Raw genomic sequence first — 19,009 nt, forward strand, 5'->3', positions numbered from 1 at the left:
CCTAAGAGAAAACCCTGAGAGGAACCCAAGAAACCCTCTTTGTCCCTCCCTCGATTTCTCTCTCCCTTCTATCTTTCTCTACATTTCTCTCTTTCTCTCCCTCCCTCTCTCATTTTCACTAGGGATGTAAACGAGCCGAGCCGAGCCGGGCCGGGCCTGGCTCGGCTCGTTAAGCTCAATACCTTAGCTCGGGCTCGGCTCGCGAGCCTTACTGAGCTCGTTAATGGTGGTAATATATTTTCACTCCCCTTTTCTTCCTTGGACAACCCCCCATGTAATATATTTTTTTACCATTATTTTTACTCTAGAGGGGTGGCCTGGGTAAGAATAGGGGGTGACTATCTTGAAGAAAAGGAAAATGGAATATTTGCTCCCCTCTTTTTCCTCCATGACAACCCCATTTGGTGTATTTTGCTTTTGTTTTTTGGTTTACGAGCCGAGCCGAGCCCAAATTGACACCCCTAGTTTTCATTCAAGCCCTTTTGTGATCGAGCACCCCCAACTGGTCAAGTGAGAAAGGCCTTCTACTTTCTCTTCTTTTTTTTTCTTTTTTTTTCTACTTAGGTCTCCTAAAACCTAAAATAAGTTTGTTTCCAAATTTGCCTCCCACTGCACATGGGAAATATGGCAGCTTTCCTAACATGATCAACAAACACCTTGATTTAAGTAGGGCTAGGAGATGAAGGACAGGAGGAAATATGGGGAACAAGTTTGCAATCTCTTGCCCTTTAGTGAAATCTTCAAAAAAAATTCTCCAAAAGGAGAACTTCTCTCCGAAGTCTCTAATTCCCAATCTCTCTAAGTTTCAAAATAATAATTCAAAAGCTGCAATGAAAATTAGAGGGAGATGCACTTATATAGTGCCCTTGCAATGTAAAATGACTAAATTATCCCCACTTAGCTAAAAGACTAAAAGGACATGATAGAACTCAATCATGGCCAAATTAACTACCCATACTTATGCAAATTACAATTAAGACATGTAGACTATGAAAATAACCAAACTATCACTAGACTTATGCATCAAAGCAAGAAATCCTATGCTAGTGAGCAATTCTAGGCTGATGGTGATAAATCCCAAGGGATGCTATGCATCAAAATGCCCACATCCATGAGCGAGTCGTGAGAGATTTACTATGAATAAGAACAAGATGATTATCATAAATTTTCAATTGTTTCAGTACCTGAATGATCTCTCTCTCTCTCTCTCTCTCTCTCTCTCTCTCTCTCTCTCTCTCTCTCTCTCTCTCTCTCTCTGATGCTAGAAGACGTTACTTTGAGACATAATTATTTGCAAATAGTAGTTATTGTAGCTCTAGAAATGATATAGCTAGTGGCTTTCAAAGAGGCTTAATGTCCCATTTGCTATTAAATAAACATTAAATTAAAATAATGTTATATTAAATAAGAACTTATTTTGGTGCCATCCAAAAAGAGTCCTTACAAAATAAGAATGTTCTTTAGCGATTTGCTAGGGACCACCGCAGAAGGCTTTTCATGGATGGTCTGTTGGATGAGAGAGCAGCCACAAAGGCTCACTTTTCAACAGATTTTGTCTTTTTCATGAGGTGGCTGCTCTCTCATGCAACAGACCGTCCTCGAAATGACTTCTATGATGGTCCCTAGCAAATCCTTGTTCTTTATGTTTAGTTGATCCGTTTTTTGTTAATATACTGACTTATATAAGAATTGCAGGTTATTACACGAGAAGGAACGAAGACAAAAGGGTGGAATAACAAGAAACCAATTCTTCCTCATTGCATTCATCTGCAGTTTTGCCTACTATGTCTTCCCTGGCTACCTCTTTCCCATGCTAACATCCCTCTCATGGGTATGTTGGATCCTCCCCCACTCTATCCTGGCCCAACAACTTGGGTCAGGACTCAGTGGGCTCGGGCTCGGGGCCGTGGGCCTCGATTGGTCCACTACCGCCTCCTTCCTCGGAAGTCCGCTCGCTAGCCCGTGGTTCGCCACTGCCAATATTGCAGTAGGATTTGTCTTCGTCATGTATATCTTAACACCAATCACTTATTGGCTCAATGTATACAAGGCGAAGGCCTTTCCTATATTCTCCAGTGACCTCTACACATCTTCGGGAGATAGTTACAACATTTCAAGAATTATGGACTCTAATTTCAACCTCGACGTTGATGCCTACGAGAGCGTCGGACCCCTATATCTTAGCACCGTCTTTGCAACGGTTTATGGCATCGGCTTCGCCATGGTCGCCGCCACAATCGTCCATGTCCTCCTCTTCCATGGAAGGTATATATGATTCAAAACTCATACTGCTGCTATGTTTTGCAACCATGAATTTTTTTTTCGTGGAATATTAGCTTACCATGTGTTGAGAGAGCGGGAGGGGGAGATATTGGAGACGGTATGGATGGGGATATGGTGGGAAGTGGCTGAAATTTTTTTTTTTTTGGGGGGGGTGGGGGGGAACTATTTTAAATGGAGTTTTTCTTTTCCCCGTTCTTCAGCCACCTGTCACCCTATCGCTCATTCAAGCCCTCTCAATTCTCTCTCTCTTCCACCCTCGTTGTTCCTCTCCCACCACTTGATAAACAAATATTCTATGGAAAGAACTTTTCTAGCTGCCAAACATGGCCAACAAAGTTCTTCATGCTCTAACATCATGTGAGTTATGAAACACAAAAAAGTACTGGAAAGCAGGGTGGAAAGGGGAATCTTCTTTTCATTGATATGATTATCGCCCTCCTCTCTTTAATTAAACAATTTTTTGTATGGGTCGTGCTAGCTTTATTGGTAGTTGAAGGAGATCGAGCCCTAATCATTGTTGGGGCAAAACACGGTCGAACCGCAGCAAATAAACTTTCCCCTGATGTCTGTGAATGAAGAAACAACCAAGAAAGGAAACCACAAAGCAAATCACCGAACACAAACAAGACCGCAATAGATTTAACATGGAAAAACCTCCAACGTGAATTGAAAAACCATGAGACTACTCCGAGAGAAATCCTCTAAAAGAAATGATAGGGATACAATGTCATTCTTCTCAAGTTTTTCCCCAAAAGGAAATGATATCAGCACAACCATGTTTTAATCATTGCACGGTCCTTGCTTAGATTTTCTTTTTAAAATCCACTCTCATTTTCACAGTGAAATATGGAAGTTGAACAAATTAGCTTTCCAAGAGAGGAACATGGATGTTCACATGAGGCTTATGAGCAAGTATATGCAAGTCCCAGGGTCGTGGTTTGTGTGTATCCTCTGCACAACCATTGCAGCCACCATATTCATTTGTGAGTACTACAATGACCAGCTTCAGTTGCGATGGTGGGGCATTTTGCTAGCGTGCACCATGGCCTTTTTCTTCACCCTCCCCATCGGAATCATTGCCGCTACAACAAACCAGGTATCTTCTCCAGATAAACCCTTGTAATACTATTTTTTTCGTTCTTAATTCTCTAGTTCATTCTTGGCGTGCGCCATGGTAGCTACCAAAGGTAAATTCATTTTTTAAGATTGTGTGTCATGCATGCCCTGATCTGAGGACATGTCCCATGTTTTGAATACTTTTTAGAATCTTTTAAGAGTACCTTGATCAAGAGAAAAACACACAAGACAAAGGAAATACATTCTACCATATACACTCACTCTCTTGAACTTCTTTCCAACCTTTGAAAGCCAATCTTTATTTGATCTTCCTTTAGGTAGAAGGATTGCTTGTGGGATCTTAAACTCGAGCTCTTTGCTTACACATCTTTCAAGGATTATGCCTCCAATGTGTTCAAGCTCCTTTCATCATTTGTGCATGTTGATCCTCAAGCATGGTGTAGTCTGTTAATGTGCTAGGTTGGATTGAATAGCACAACACTACAAGGCAACTCATTAGTCCATAAAAGCTAATCAATTTGTGTTTGTTAATCATCAAAACAAGAACATAAGCTAATTAGTTGAACCCATGGAGGAACCCTTGGGCTACCACTCTCGGATCAGATCTTGGATCTCAGCATACTCTTCCCTAATATCATCGCGTGGTGCCTTTGCTGAGGGGCGACGGGTGGTGGAGGAACTGCCTGAGGGCTATTGGAGGGACCGTCGAAGTCATCGACTGAGGATTAGGGGTTGTACCATGAGTATGGTCCCTCCGCTTCTATTGTCCTTTGTCGGTTTGGCCTTTAGGGGCTCTATTCTGATTGTTAGACAATATTTGGCTAACAGCTAGAGTGCAAATATTTCTTGGCGCCATTCTGATAATCAATGAGAATATCTAAGTTATAGTAATTACATAAAAAGTATAAGAATCACAATAAAATAATATCCCCTGGAGCTAATATCTAACCATTCTTTTCTCTTCCCTCTCACAAACTCCTATACCTCCCAAGCAGCACCAAGTGCATGCGAGCTCGTAACAGAGTCCATGGTCACACCACTAACCCATGTGCTATCCAGCCGTCCCAGTACACAAGGATTCCTTGGTTCTCCCTAATTCGCTCCGTGTCTAAGTCTCTAGTTACCACTCTCAAATTTTAAAGCCCGGGCTCTGATGCCACTTTTCTGTCACGCCCTGACTTGACACCACGACCCGGTATGCGACAACGCCACACACTTTCAAAGTATACTCTACAAGCATGCAAGGCTAAGCAAGTACTATTCACAACCATGCTTAACATTATTTAAAGTTCTAAGGCCCAATCTCAATTGAAGAATAAAATAAATGCCACAATCTCACCCCCATCTCAAAATAAGTTTAAAACATCAATAGCATGTATCATAGCCTAAATCCAATGCTCACTCAATGAAAATCAGAAATTGTAAAAATGTCTTTGTTAAAGTATAAAAGATAAATAACACCTTTCTCTAATAGCTTAAGCTTTTGGAGAAGTTGGTAAGTTAACCTGGTATCATAGCCAAAGGTCTCGAGTTCAAACCTCCCGGATAGCAAAAATCCACATGCGATGGTCAGCCCAAAGTGGGACCGCATGGGCCACGTGTTTGCCAAGTGGGCCACACGTGCGGGGGAGTGTTAAAGTATAAAAGATAAATAACGCCTTTCTCTAATAGCTTAAGCTTTTGGAGAAGTTGGTAAGTTAACATGAACCAAAAGAATTACGCTCACGCTTCTCCAAATCCGTGTATGAGTCAAACTTCAATATTTGAAATTGTAAACCACATGTGAGCTAACACCCAATGAAGTAATAAGGTACTACTCTAGCAAGGTCTAAGCATGCCAAAGGAATAAAGATAAGAATGGAATGGAAATGGTATCCAAGATAATTCAATAACATAATGGTATAAACGATCAAGAATCTAGACTCTGTATAATCCAGAAGAAGTCATGCTTAAATCATATACTAAAACGGAATCTGAAGCTGAAACTGAAACAGAAACAGAAACAAAAGCAATATAAAGAAACTCCTACATTACTCAATGCTGAAATTAAGTTTTTTTTTTTTTTAGAACAAAAGCAAAAACATAATGATATAAAACATTCATTCCAGGCATAAGGATTCAGCTATTCTCCTCAATCCTCTGGACAGGGCACATCACTCTTATGAAAGTCTGAAACATCTTAAAAATAATCGTTTTTCTCATAACCTTATTTTCTCATAAAAACCTATAAACAGCATATAAGAAGGAAGTTGATCTTATAACGAGAAACATTCATCTCAAAGAATAACGATCATCACATCATGCAATTAATAATAAAAAACTAAATTGCAACAGAGAAGAGCAATATAAAGAAAATGTTACCTTCTTCTTCTTCTTCTCAAATTTCTGCAACTCCTCACTTTTCCTCTTTCTTCCTTCCTTGCAATTTTTCCACTTCTCCCTCCTCTTTACAACTCCTCCTCAATTTCTGGTTTTTTTTTTCTTGATTTTTACAAATCACTCGCCCTCCTATAGATCACAATTACGGATTTTGCTGGAGGAATAAAGAAAAGGAACGAATCTTGTTGAAGCTAGGGTTTGAAGTTCTAATCTAAGGATTTAGAGCTAAAATCTAAGATTTGGAAAAGATCTGATCTAGAAATTAAGTAAAAAATGAAATAGAAGATATTAGAAGTTGATCGGAATTCAAATCGAATGGCCAGAAATCGACCGGAAGTCCGCCGGAGGTGAGAAATTCGCTAGAAATGTTAGGGTTTGAAGACGAGATATATTTTCTCTCTCTAAAAATATCTAATAAACTCTAATTAGTTTGCATATTCTCTTTCTCTCTCTAAAAATATCTAATAAACTATAATTAGTTTGCATATGAGAGGGCTAACCTCTATTTATAGAAATCCCCCATAATTTTCCACCCCTTTAACTTCCTCAAGACACCCCCTTGTGTGTATATTTAGCTTGTTTTGTTTTGTAATAGGTGGCCTAGAGGAAAAACCCAATGGAAACTAAAAAAGATAAATTTGCACCCCCTTTAGTTACCGAAGAACATCTCCCTGTTGTAATTACTTTAACTAAACCACACCCCAAACTGGATAGAAAACTCCACTTCTTTCTCTACTACACTATACTATGTTACTAGGCAAACGTTGACGGAATTTGATGAAATTTTAAAGGGACCTACTTAGAACCCTAACTTACCCTAAAGCACAAATTGGGACCCTAGTTCAGTAGTTTACTAGGATTTTTGGTCAAACAAAGCGAATAGAGGGTCGGTCAAAATGGAATGTCCACACCATTATGTCACGCCCCTGCCCCGCTATATAGATATTGTCCAGTTCTGGGTCGCAGCCCTCCCCGGTTTTGTTTGCCTGCAGAAAACGCGTCGGGAGAGGAGAAATTCACATATATAGCCAAGTAACTTTTCCCCCCCTTTCCGATATGGGATCTTTCAGTTTTAATATGAGAAAAACATGAAAAGCTTAACTTTTGGGCTCACTTGGGCTCTATTTAGTTTTGGATTTGAGAATTGATATCAAATCCAAACCCACCTAGACGACAGAGAAGAAGTGTCAGAAAAAGAAAGTGTTGTTCCAAATCATCATCAACAATTAGAAAGTCAGGATTATCAAATATCGATTTTGACTGGATCATGTAAAAAGTCCGAAATTCTAAAAATTCTCAAAATACCGTTGCAAGTGGTGGCCTGTCATCCAAGACCTCCATCTTAAAGGAAGTGGTTCTCTTGCATAGCCTCTATGATCTACAATACAAAATGGGAAAGTTCGAAGTCTAATCTGCTACAGAGGAGGAGAAGAAGAAGAAGAAGATGGCATTCCTTTTGCTGCTGCCAACGTCTAGGAGAAGAAAAGGTGGAGAGAGAAAGAGAGAGAGAGATTTACCTGAGTTGAATCTTTTTTATGGGATTTATTTATAGGTGAAATTAAAAGACTCCTACATGTTAATAGACTATTAAGGAAGAGATGGGAGACATTTAATCGGTAGAGAGGGAGAGATGTGAGGAAGAGATAGTAGCCAATCAAATTAGTACTGTCAATTTTAATTTGAAACGAAACCCAAATTAGATGCTGCAAAAAGGATTTAGTTGCCTAAAAAGGGGGAAAACGTATAATTAGTTTTTGAAACTGATTTAGCAGTGGTGCGAATTGAAAGTTAGTTAAGGAAAAATACCAAAGGCATTTTAGTAGGTAAAATTCGAAATTATTGCAGCAATCTATTTTGATGGCAAAATCGTATTGATAGTGTCGATTTTGTAGAGGATTTGAAACCAAATTAATTGCTTCAAATTCAATTGTGTAAGGGCGGCAAACACAAATTAATATGGCAAATTGTTTCCGCATGGGAAAAAATTTTCCAAAAAAAAATTCTTAGAAAAAAGACTAATGACAACAGAAAAGAAACATGTTTAGCATATATTTAGATAGATAGATACACCCCAAAAACTGATTAATTTTGTCGTTATATACAGATACCAGCATTGAACATAATTTCTGAGTATATTATCGGGTATTTATACCCAGGCCGCCCCATTGCCAACATTTGCTTCAAGGTGTATGGATCTAGTAGTGTGCTACAGGCCATCACATTCCTAAGTGACTTCAAGCTTGGTCATTACATGAAGATTCCTCCCCGAACAATGTTCATGGCACAGGTTTGTTCCAGAACTTCTCTATCTTTCTTCCACGACGCCTTCTGTAATTTGTGAAACATGACACTCAAACTAGTGCTACGTATGTTTAGTTGCGGGGTGCCACATCAGTGTTACCCTCTTGTTTGGTTGCCAATTATAAAACAATGAACTGCACTGAGTCATATCACCTCTATGTTCTGTGAGGTGACCGGTCTTTTCCTGGGCATACGTGGCCGGCCACCATGTAATCTCTCTCTCCGGAAGGACGTCTCTCAAGGCAATATTAAGAGGAAAATGGCGATTATTTAGGGATTCTATACCTTATTTTAAGAGAAGGATTTTATTTCTAAATCAATGCCAACCTGTCATTTTTAGCGTCAAGAGGATATGGGCGATTTTTTTTGCCCATGTATTAATCTTAGTTATAGAAAGGAATGCCGAGGGCGTTTTTTGGCCAATAGAGTCCCGAACAGCTTCGAGCGGCTAGTGGCTATTAGCCGCTTGGGGCTAGACTTCCTATATATATATATATATGAGAAAACGGTTCCTGCACATATGTGTAGATAAGTTATCTACACACTAGCATAAAATACAGTGGGGGCCACATTATTTGGGTGATCCAAACCATTCATTTTTAAGGCCCTCACATAGATAGTGTGTCCACAAAAAATCAGAACCATAGGATCATCTTAACCATTCGAACTGTGGAGACAAAAAATGGACTAATTTGTGAAGGTTTAAAGACATCCATTTTACCTCCACAAATCGTAGGGTTGGAATGATCCTATGGATCTGATTTTTTGTGGACACCCTATCTATGTGAATAAATATAGAGAAAACGGTTCCTACACACATGTGTAGATAAGTTATCTACACACATGTGTAGATAATTTATCTACACACTAGCTTAAAATACAATGGGGGCCCACATTGTTTGGGTGATCCAAACCATTCATTTTTAAGGCCCTCACATAGATAGGGTGTCCACAAAAAATCAGATCCGATCATCCTAACCATTCGAACTGTGGAGGCAAAAGATGGACTAATTTGTGAAGGTTTAAAGACATCCATTTTACATCCACAAATCGTAGGGTTGGGATGATCCTATGGATCTGAATTTTTGTAGACACCCTATCTATGTGAGGGCCTTTAAAATTGATGGCTTGGATCACCCAAACAATGTGGGCCCCCACTGTATTTTAAGCTAGTGTGTAGAGAACTCTCTACACATATGTGTAGGAACCGTTTTCTCATATATATATATATATGAAAAAGGTTTCTGAGGTATCGCTCTGAGCAACCCACTAAATACTGCAGAGTCCATTATTTTTCAAAAAGTACCGTACTGCCCACACCATAGGATGATCCAAACCGTCCATAAGATGGTACACAACCTAAATAGGTTGTGCCCCAAAAATCATTTCCATAGGTTGATCCTAACCATCTGATATGTAGATCAACCCTCAAATAGGCAGTCCCTTGACAGATCAGATAGTTAGGATCAACCTATGGAAATGATTTTTGGGGTACAACCTATTTAGGTTGTCTCCCATCTTATGGACAGTTTGGATCATCCTATGGTGTGGGCCATACGATACTTTTTGAAAAATAATGAACTCTAAGGCCTCTCATCATATAAAAATTCATCCATTATTTTACTTTGGATCACCCCAAAAAATGTGGGACCCATGTTTTTGTGGCACTCTAGCTCATATAAGCTATAGTGATAAGGAAATTATCTTGGAAAAATAGAAGGGTGCTTGGATATAAGAAAATTGTCTTGGAAACATATTTTTATGAAAAAGAAGTTACCCAAATGCTAGAACATTCATTTACCAACCAAAAAAAATATTCAAAGATCCCAGGTAGAGATTATCTAAGGCAAGTCTAAGTGTATAGTTCATACAAGGGATGATTGTAGTTATATATAAACACATATATACAGGTAGTGGGGACTGTATTATCAGCATTGGTGTACTTGGGAACTGCATGGTGGCTCGTAGAAACTGTCCCCAACATTTGTGAGACTGCTCTTCTCCCCTCAGACAGCCCATGGACCTGCCCCAGTGACCATCTTTTCTACAGTGCCTCCGTTGTCTGGGGATTAATTGGTCCACGCAGAATCTTTGGTGATCTCGGCACCTACTCCAACGTCAACTGGTTCTTTCTTGCCGGTGCAATTGCTCCTCTTCTTGTCTGGATTGCCCACAAGGTCTTCCCTCGCCATGAATGGATCCGTCTCATCAACGTGCCTATCCTTCTAGGTTCCACAGGAATGATGCCCTACGCCAGGGCTGTCAACTTTACAAATTGGATTATTGTTGGATTCTTTTCTAGCTTTGTCGTATACAGGTATTGTGAAACAACCAATTACTCAAAAATTTTAAGCTGCTAGAGCTGGTGTTATTTATAATTAGGGAATTGCTAGGGACCATCGCACAAGGCATTTCGCGGACAGGCTCTTGCATGAGAGAGCAGCCACATTTTTCTTTTGAATGTCAAAGAATTCAATTAATGATAGAAGAAAAGGGGGAAGCCCTCCCCGGATGATCGAGATGATCAATAAAATAGAACAAGTAAAAAAGGTACAAAAAGAAACAACACAATACATAGTTCTAGGGGTGCAATTTGGCCCTGTCAGCCCTGACCCACCCTGAGCCCGAACAGGGTCAGGGCTGGATTTTCCAACCCTGAGGGTGGGTCAGGGTTCATTTTTTTAGACCCTGACTCAGGTCAGGTCGGGTTCTGGGTTAATGCCTCAGGTACCCTGACCCAGCCCGACCCTAAGTTTTCTATTATAGAATTGAACCATCTGTGCATATTTCTTTTGCTGATGTTTTCTATTATCTTGGATTGATGTTTCTTTAGATTATTATTATTAATTGTCTATGTTGCCCGTCATGTTGTTGAATTCATAGTCTTATTTTGTTCCCTTTCTCTGTTTATTGATCATTTTATTCTATATGATAAGTGGTTGCTTTATTTTTTGCACTCTTAACAGGTATTTGCACTAGGGTCAATTAGGCCCGGCCCGGCCCTGCCCAATTAGGGCCAATTAGGGCTGGCCAGGGCCAGCACTTAGCCCTGTAGGGCGGGCAATGGATTGAGGTTTTTCGGCCCTGCTAGGGTTTTGAAAAACCCGACCCTGTTGCAGCCCTACATAGTTCTGTCAAAGACTCAAAGGGGATGAACATCAAAGATTTCCAATCCCGCCCTAGAGGTGCCCTCCCTAGCTAGGCTCACTTTTGTCTTATTCATTTAATCCGTCCTATGTGGCTGCTCTCTCATGCAACAGCCTGCCCGTGAAATTCCTTCTGCGGTGGTCCCTAGTAAATCCCTTATAATCATTAATACTTCGACACTCCCCTCAAGTGTGGCCCCTCTTTTTTGGGTTAGCCGTGGATTTTTAATATCAAGGAGTTGTTTGGGTAATGAAACACTTCTCATCTTCTGAAACACTTCTCTTTGTTCATTGCTTCATATCATTGCTTGCTTCTTTGTCTTACATCGCTAAAACAAGTATGCTCCATGGCAAAACAACCAACTTCACATGTGTATATATATATGTATATATATATATATATATATATATATATATATATAGAGAGAGAGAGAGAGGAAATGAAGTATGTGCAGTTGCACAGATAAGCTATATGTGCATGGCTCACAAACCATAGTGGGGGCCACATTTTTTGGGGGATCCAAAGCATTCATTTGGAAGGCCCTTCCATGGATAGGGTGTGTACCAAAAATCAGCCCTATATAGAATCATCCTAACCCAATCAAAGTTGGAGGGGAAAATGGACAGACATTGTTTCTGCCCATTTTTTCCCTCCACAACTGCCATGGTTAGGATGAACCTAAAGGGCTGATTTTTTATACACACCCTATCTATGGAAGGGCCTTCCAAATGAATGCTTTGGATCTCCCAAAAAATGTGGCCCCCACTATGGTTTGTGCAGCCATGCACAGATAGCTTATCTGTGCAGCTGCCCATACTTCTCTCTCTCTCTCTCTCTCTCTCTCTCTCTCTCTCTCTCCATATATATATATATATATATATATATATATATATATATATATGAGAGGAAATGGTTTGCGAGCTTACATGGATAGGGTGTGTACCAAAAACCATAGGGGGCCCACATTTTTATTTTATTTTTTTATTTTTTTTTGGGGGGGGGGGGGGGTCCAAAACATTCATTTGGAATGCCCTTACATGGATAGGGTGTGTACCAAAAATCAGCCCTATAGGATCATCCTAGCCCTGCCATTTGTGGAGGAAACAATGGGCATAAACATGGACAGTGTCTGTCCATTTCCCCCTCCACCTTTGATTGGGTTAAGATGATCCTATTGATCTGATTTTTGGTACACACCCTATCCATGGAATGGCCTTCCAAATGAATGCTTTGGATCCGCCAAAAAATGTGGCCCCCTCAATGGTTTGTGAGCTCTGCTCAGATAAGCTTATCTGAGTAGCTACTCACAAACCTCATTTCCTCTATATATATTTGTGGACCCCGATCCAAGAGAGAGGTGGGGGACGAGCTCCCAGCGGCCTCTAGGATCATCCACGCGTGAAGGAGACTTCTACCAAGGAACTCTCGAAATGGTGCCACCCTCATAGCATAGCACGAGTGGCGATATAAAAGAGATACCTCTCGATTCGGGAACAAGTCCGGATTCGAAACGTACCTAAACAAACTCAGAGTCACCATCCATGGTATACGACCATGGATCCTTAAACAAATATGCTATGTATACCGTGGATAACCAGAAATGAATGGGTTCGTGCCTGATTACGAATGGAGAAGGTCTGAAGAGCACCCTCAATTCGCCCGAGTGCGGACACTTGGTCTCTTATGCCATTTATTATTAACTTTGAAAAGTTTTGAGCGAAACCATATGAAATGGGAACAATCCTCATAAATCGTCTACCTAAACATGCATTTTCTGAGAATAGAAATAATAAATACACACAAAATAAATGAAAGGAGTGTATCACCTAAGCACAGCTAGATTATGAGTGACATACATAATGGGTGTCTAAGTTCTGGTGGACAAACACATGCATACTACAGCTAAAGGTATAAGGTCTGAACAAGATATAACAAATATGATAAGTAGAATAAGCAGGATAATCAAATAAGCAAGTAAATGAGATATAATAAGCAGTAAAAGCGATAAAGCAATAAAAGAAATATAGCTAAGCATATAAGCAAGAAATAATAAACAAAATAAGTAAAGAGTTATGGCTAAGCATATAATCAAGAAGTAATAGACTGGTAAATAGCAAAGATCTACAGCTAAGCATGTGAATGATCAAATAAGAAAATAATCTCGATCTGAAAGAAAACACACAAGAAAAAAGATAACCACAAATACAAAACTCTAAAAAGAAATATTAACAACAAATCCTAAGGTTCTAAAATTGTCCTCGACTTTTGGATGGTCTGATATTCATCCAAGCAGCCTACGTATCCCCGCCTCCACAAGAATCAGAGTGACGTAGTTCTTCACACCTATTCTAAACTAAGATGCCTAAGACATCTAGACCTCTATTCTAGACACAACCTAAAAGACCAAACTAGTTATTAAAACTTCTTGTGCAATTATTTGAATTCTAATGAATTGTGGATTTTAGGATACCCTATATGCCCTAATTAAATGCAGGTTGGCCCTAAGCTAATGCAGGTGATTCCTACAACCTATGTGTAACTAGACTGTGTGTCATAAGGAAAACAATAGGCGGACTAGCGCATCATATTCTAGTCATCAGTCGGCGATGTGGATCGCCAACTGACCGGACGGAGGCGTTCCTATAACTCTAGGACAAACTCCTAACTCTAAAGCAAATACACAACCACCAAAACACTCTACCTAGGACATACTCCTAACTCTAGAGGAAGAGCTTTTTGGAAAAATAAGTTTTTTAAAGATTTACAAAGTTTGGCTGGACTTGGGATAAAGATCCCAAGCTGCACTACGTACCTCGTGTGAGAGGATCAAGCCAACCTAGTTCGGAACATATTCCGAGATGAAGATGCTAAACAAGTAAACATGTGTGATTCACAAACAAGTAAACTAGCGTGCTCACAAACAGGTACACCAAAGTGGTCACAAACAAGTAAACTAGCATGATCACAAACAAATGAAACACCAATCAGATAAAACATGTCTAAAGGGAATATCCAAAAGACTTGGAAAGTCTTCTAAAATGAAGAGAAATGGATGCTACAGGACTTAAACAAGTTCTCCTAAAAGAGGGGCTTAGGATAACTCCTTCATCGCCCTTACAATGAACTTTTGAATTCGCATACATATCTTCATAATCTAAAATAGAGAAAACTCCAACGAATAACAATTAACATTGGTTCCATCTAAAATTCTATGCTAGGAACCTTGTAACAATTTATAAGAAACACAGCCATTTTAAAATACTAAATATACTATTCTTATTTTTCATATGTAATTAATTGACTAAAATCACAATATTTTTCATGAATCACACCCTATTTTCTATTGGAAAACCCAAGCAGTACTACTCATGTACATAATCATAAAACTAAAAAGCCTAAAATGATTTAGCTACATAAATAAAAGAAATTATTCATTCACAATTATTTTACGATCATGATGCATAAAAAAAATTCAATCAGCCCAATAAGAACTTGAATTTCAATGTGCAATATATAATAGAAAAAAACACAAATAATAAAACTAGTTTAACTTTCTTTCTCTTCTCTTAATATCAAAGGAATGAATATAGCTGAAAAATAAGAGTTCTGTAACTTATAAATACCAGCAATAAAAAAAATGTATAAACATTTAAAAGTATGTACTATCTAAATGTCTTCCTTATTAATGACTAAGATTTCATTCCACTCATATCTAAAGAGATCAAAATTAGACAGCAGTCATAACCCCATTTCTTCATCATAAAAAAAATTCAATATGATGGAAATTTAAATTACAAGCATACAAAATTAAGGTACCATAATAAGGAATTAAGAAATTAAAAAAACATATTTAAAATTTAAATGCTAACCTCAGATAATGAAGCATACATTATCTTAAAAAAATCGTAACTCTAATATTGAAACCAGTAATTAGGGTATTAAATTAATAGTATCTTAACAAGAAAAACTGAAGCTGAGATAACAGAGGAAAGTAATTTAATAGAAATTAAAATCTTGACAGTCATTTGAACACAAGCTTGGAGCAAAATCTTCTATGGAAATATCAATTACTAGAAACATAAACTCAATTATAAAATGGCTTTTGAAAACAAAGTTTTCTCAAAATCCCATAGCAAGAGTCATATATAAGAAAAATATGCTATCTCCAATAATTACATTATCATCTTACCATAAACCTATAAAGTGACCATGAAAGATAAAAAAAAAAGTCAATATTTCTACCATTAGCAATAAATGACCAGGGTAAATAGGACAGCTCATTCTATGTATATATATGAGTTGAACGTAAAAGAGAACAAAATCTGTGTAGAATGCGCAAGGATCCAACTGTCTTCAGATCTAATAAATGATGAGGAAATGATTCGGCATTATCATACCAACACCGCACAAAAACACAAAGCAACACTAAATTGCTTTCACAAACCAAAATAATGATGTATACTTATTAATACTCTAATGAAGCAAGTCAGGTTGCAATAAGCTCTGCAGTCAACGCCATGGCTATACCCTTATGAAAAATAACTAGTTGCAGGTTTACAGGCTACTTATTCTAACTGCTAAAATACCTCTTGTCAATAATTTTTCAAACATCAAGGACTAATTACCAGAACAAATTCCATTCAACTTTAAGAACATGAAAGGGGGTAATCATTATCTAAACTCTTTACTAACAGTTGATGGATTTGGATCCCATCATGCTAACATAGGATCAAGCTCCTAAAGATTAAAGATGGCTTAACTGCTCTATGTTCATTTCAGCTCACACAATCACGTGCTAATTCAAATAACCACACTATTAGACCTTCTAGTTTCTTATTTTAAGAAAATTGCATATAATCACATTCTATCTTGCCCCTAACATATAGAACTACCTTCTCCCACGTACCTGTTCCACTGAAATCTACTATAAGGAAATATGTCACGTGACATAACCAAAGTGCACATCCAAAAGAAAGCTCTCATAATACAACTGTCATGACATGACAAGGAAGGGAAGTAAAAAAGAAAGAGAAATATCATCATTTTTGAGAACTCAGTATAGATAATTGTAGCACAACAAGGTTAAACCTCTAGCTCCTTTTCATTAGATCAGATCACAGAATCATCAGAAAATTCATGTAGAAATAAGAAATCATACAATTGATATATAAAAAAAAAAAGAATCCAATAGATCATCTATTATAGAAAATTATAAGAAACAAATCATTTCACTATAAAAACATGAAAATTTTTCAAATATGAAGAATTTAGCAGATCTTTCAATTTATTACCAAGAATAAAGTGGAGAATTACCTAATACTATTGATACATAAGCTTGACAAACAGAAAACAGTAAGATCTTGCAGAAATCTCCCCTTTCAGCTTTCTTCTGCTCAGCTCTTTATTGTTCTCCTTGCTCTCAACCTCAAATCCTCTAGATTTGAGAGAGAGAAAAAAAATTACACAAAACCAGCGAAATAGCTCAGATTCAGATGAGGCTTCTAAAGAATACAATCGAAATTTGTGCTTCCGATGCTCAAATTTGAGCTTTTAAAGGATGGATCTAGGTTAGGGATCTAAGAAGAGATTGAGTTAGGGTTACAAGTAAATGACAAACTAGGTTTAAACCAAAGCACAAGGTGATTTTAGTAATTTGCTAGAGTTTGAGCTCGCCAGAGAATGATCGGAGCTCCGGTGATTTCATCGGAAAAAATGGCTGGAAAATGGGGAAGAAGAAGCTAGGGTTAGCAAAAATCTCTCTTCTTTTTCTCTCTCTGCTCGTACTCTCTCTCTCTCTCTCTCTCTCTCTCTCTCTCTCTCTCTGGATATTAGAAGAAAACCCTAGATCAGTGAAATTGAGGGTTAGACTCGTATTTATAGGCTTTTTGGGAAGTTAATATCGGCACTCCATTTTGATGGGCGTACAAACGCGCTATTTTGCCTAGATAATGCACCCCCACCTTTGATATCAGCACAAACTTGCTCTATCCTTAGTGCAATTTTTCATCGGAATTTTCTGAAATTTTGCAGAGAGACTCCTGGGGTCCTAATCTGTTGAAAAATGTATCTATGGGCACCTATAACATTAATTTGATAAGGACTATCCTCCAAATTCATGGATTTTTAGGTGTACACCTAAATTTGATTGGCTCACCCCCTATTGCACTGCACATCTTACTTGCTTCGTCTTATTTGGTAATTTTGCTCGGATCAGGCTGAAATTTTGCAGGGACCTTGGTGGGACCCTAACCTGTGTTAGGACTGATTTTGGGACATCAAATTCACCTATTTAAAGGATTTTTTAACAAAAGTAAGGGTTTAGGGTTCAGTCAAAATGGGGTGTCTACAATATCAGAAAAGTGTTGCTACTCGGTCTTGTAGCTAAGCTTATCTACTCGATCGGGTAAAATACAGTAGGGGTCCACATTGTTTGGGTGATCCAAACCATTCATTTGAAAGTCCCTTACCTAGATAGGGTGTCCACAAAAAATCAGACCCATAGGATGATCCTAACCCATCCAACAGTGGAGGGAAAATTGGGAAAAAATGGACAGACAAAATTTGTCCACAAATCTGCCCATTTTTCCCTCCACTGTTGGATGGGTTAGGATCATCCTATGGGTCTGACTTTTTGTGGACACCCTATCTTAGTAAGGGACTTTCAAATGAATGGTTTGGATCACCCAAACAATGTGGGCCCACTGTATTTAACACGACCGAGTAGATAAGCTTTGCTACAAGACCGAGTAGCAACACTTTTCCGTATATATATAGCAAAAGAGAAAATGAAGAATTTTTTCCAATTTCCTGAAAAATCTGTGGATTTAACATATTAGCTTTCTTTGCTTTTCTCACAAAATACACCCCTGTAAACTATTTAATTTCAGTCCTACCCCTGTAAAGAAGAGAAAAGGTTTCATGATTTGCTAGCCACCTTCTCCAAAGGCTATGTCTCGCCCATCCTTTGCAATGGTTTGCGTTCAGAGATTTGTCTTATTAGACGCACGGAAATACTATTTCTTGAAAGGTGGCTAGCAATAATAAGTATTGAAAGAAGCTAACAATAATAATCATTACTTACTAAAGTTTTGGAGGGAAATTATGGACAATGGGTACCTGTATATGACAATTACGGACAAAACTACAAAGAAGAGGTATTGGAATATGACAATTACAAAAAAATTACTTTTCCTTATTACTTTTTTTAGGATATTATGAATTTGGCACACTTTAAAAATATTTACGAATTCCAAGCACCTTAAGAGGAAAAACATATTATGGAAACCTCTATAGATTGGAGGGCTAGGATCAGCCTATGGAAATGATTTTATGGGCACAACCTATTGATGTTGTGTTCCATCACATGGACGGTTTGGATCAACCTATGATGTGGTTTCTACAGTTCTTTGTCGGCCCGTGCATCGCACGGGGTTTTTTACTAGTGTGTGTGTGTGTGTGTATATATATATATATATATATATATATATATATATATATATATATATATAGAGAGAGAGAGAGAGAGAGAGAGGGGTTCTTGCGCTCGAGTGCAGGAAACGAGGGTGGGGCCACATTGTTGGGGTGATCCTAAGCATTCATTTGAAAGGCCCCATCATGGATGGTGTGTGTACCAAAAATCATTTCCATTGGATCATTATAGGGTGTCCATTTTTTTGGGGTGAAAAAGGACAGATACTGTTTGTCCACTAATCTGCCCATTTTTTTCATCCCACAAATGGGCACCCTAAGATGATCCAATGGAGCTGATTTTTGGTGGACACCCTATCCATGAAAGGGCATTCCAAATGAATGCTTTGGATCC

General features: G+C 38.4%; 1 protein-coding gene and 2 long non-coding RNA genes across 3 annotated transcripts in view; 1 reads left to right on the forward strand and 2 right to left on the reverse strand.

The window, feature by feature from the left end:
- LOC143876597 (oligopeptide transporter 7-like) overlaps positions 1-19,009 on the forward strand; it is a 33,082-nt gene that overhangs the window by 11,588 nt on the left and 2,485 nt on the right. Inside the window, exons 4-7 of the mRNA XM_077378302.1 lie at positions 1,696-2,265; positions 3,124-3,379; positions 7,844-8,026; positions 9,951-10,357. Coding sequence (XP_077234417.1) covers positions 1,696-2,265; positions 3,124-3,379; positions 7,844-8,026; positions 9,951-10,357 — 1,416 coding nt within the window. The remainder of the gene's footprint in view (positions 1-1,695; positions 2,266-3,123; positions 3,380-7,843; positions 8,027-9,950; positions 10,358-19,009) is intronic.
- On the reverse strand, positions 2,679-6,199 carry LOC143876615 (uncharacterized). The gene is made up of 2 exons (XR_013250435.1): positions 5,722-6,199; positions 2,679-4,590 (listed from the first exon to the last, which is right to left on the reverse strand). It is a non-coding gene; the product is annotated as an uncharacterized LOC143876615 (long non-coding RNA).
- LOC143876607 (uncharacterized) lies at positions 9,814-17,021 on the reverse strand. The gene is made up of 2 exons (XR_013250429.1): positions 16,501-17,021; positions 9,814-10,306 (listed from the first exon to the last, which is right to left on the reverse strand). It is a non-coding gene; the product is annotated as an uncharacterized LOC143876607 (long non-coding RNA).

This window comes from Tasmannia lanceolata, unplaced genomic scaffold (genome assembly GCF_043159265.1).
Source record: "Tasmannia lanceolata isolate RefF3 unplaced genomic scaffold, GAP_Taslan_0.1 ptg000002l, whole genome shotgun sequence".
Lineage (NCBI taxonomy): Eukaryota > Viridiplantae > Streptophyta > Magnoliopsida > Canellales > Winteraceae > Tasmannia > Tasmannia lanceolata.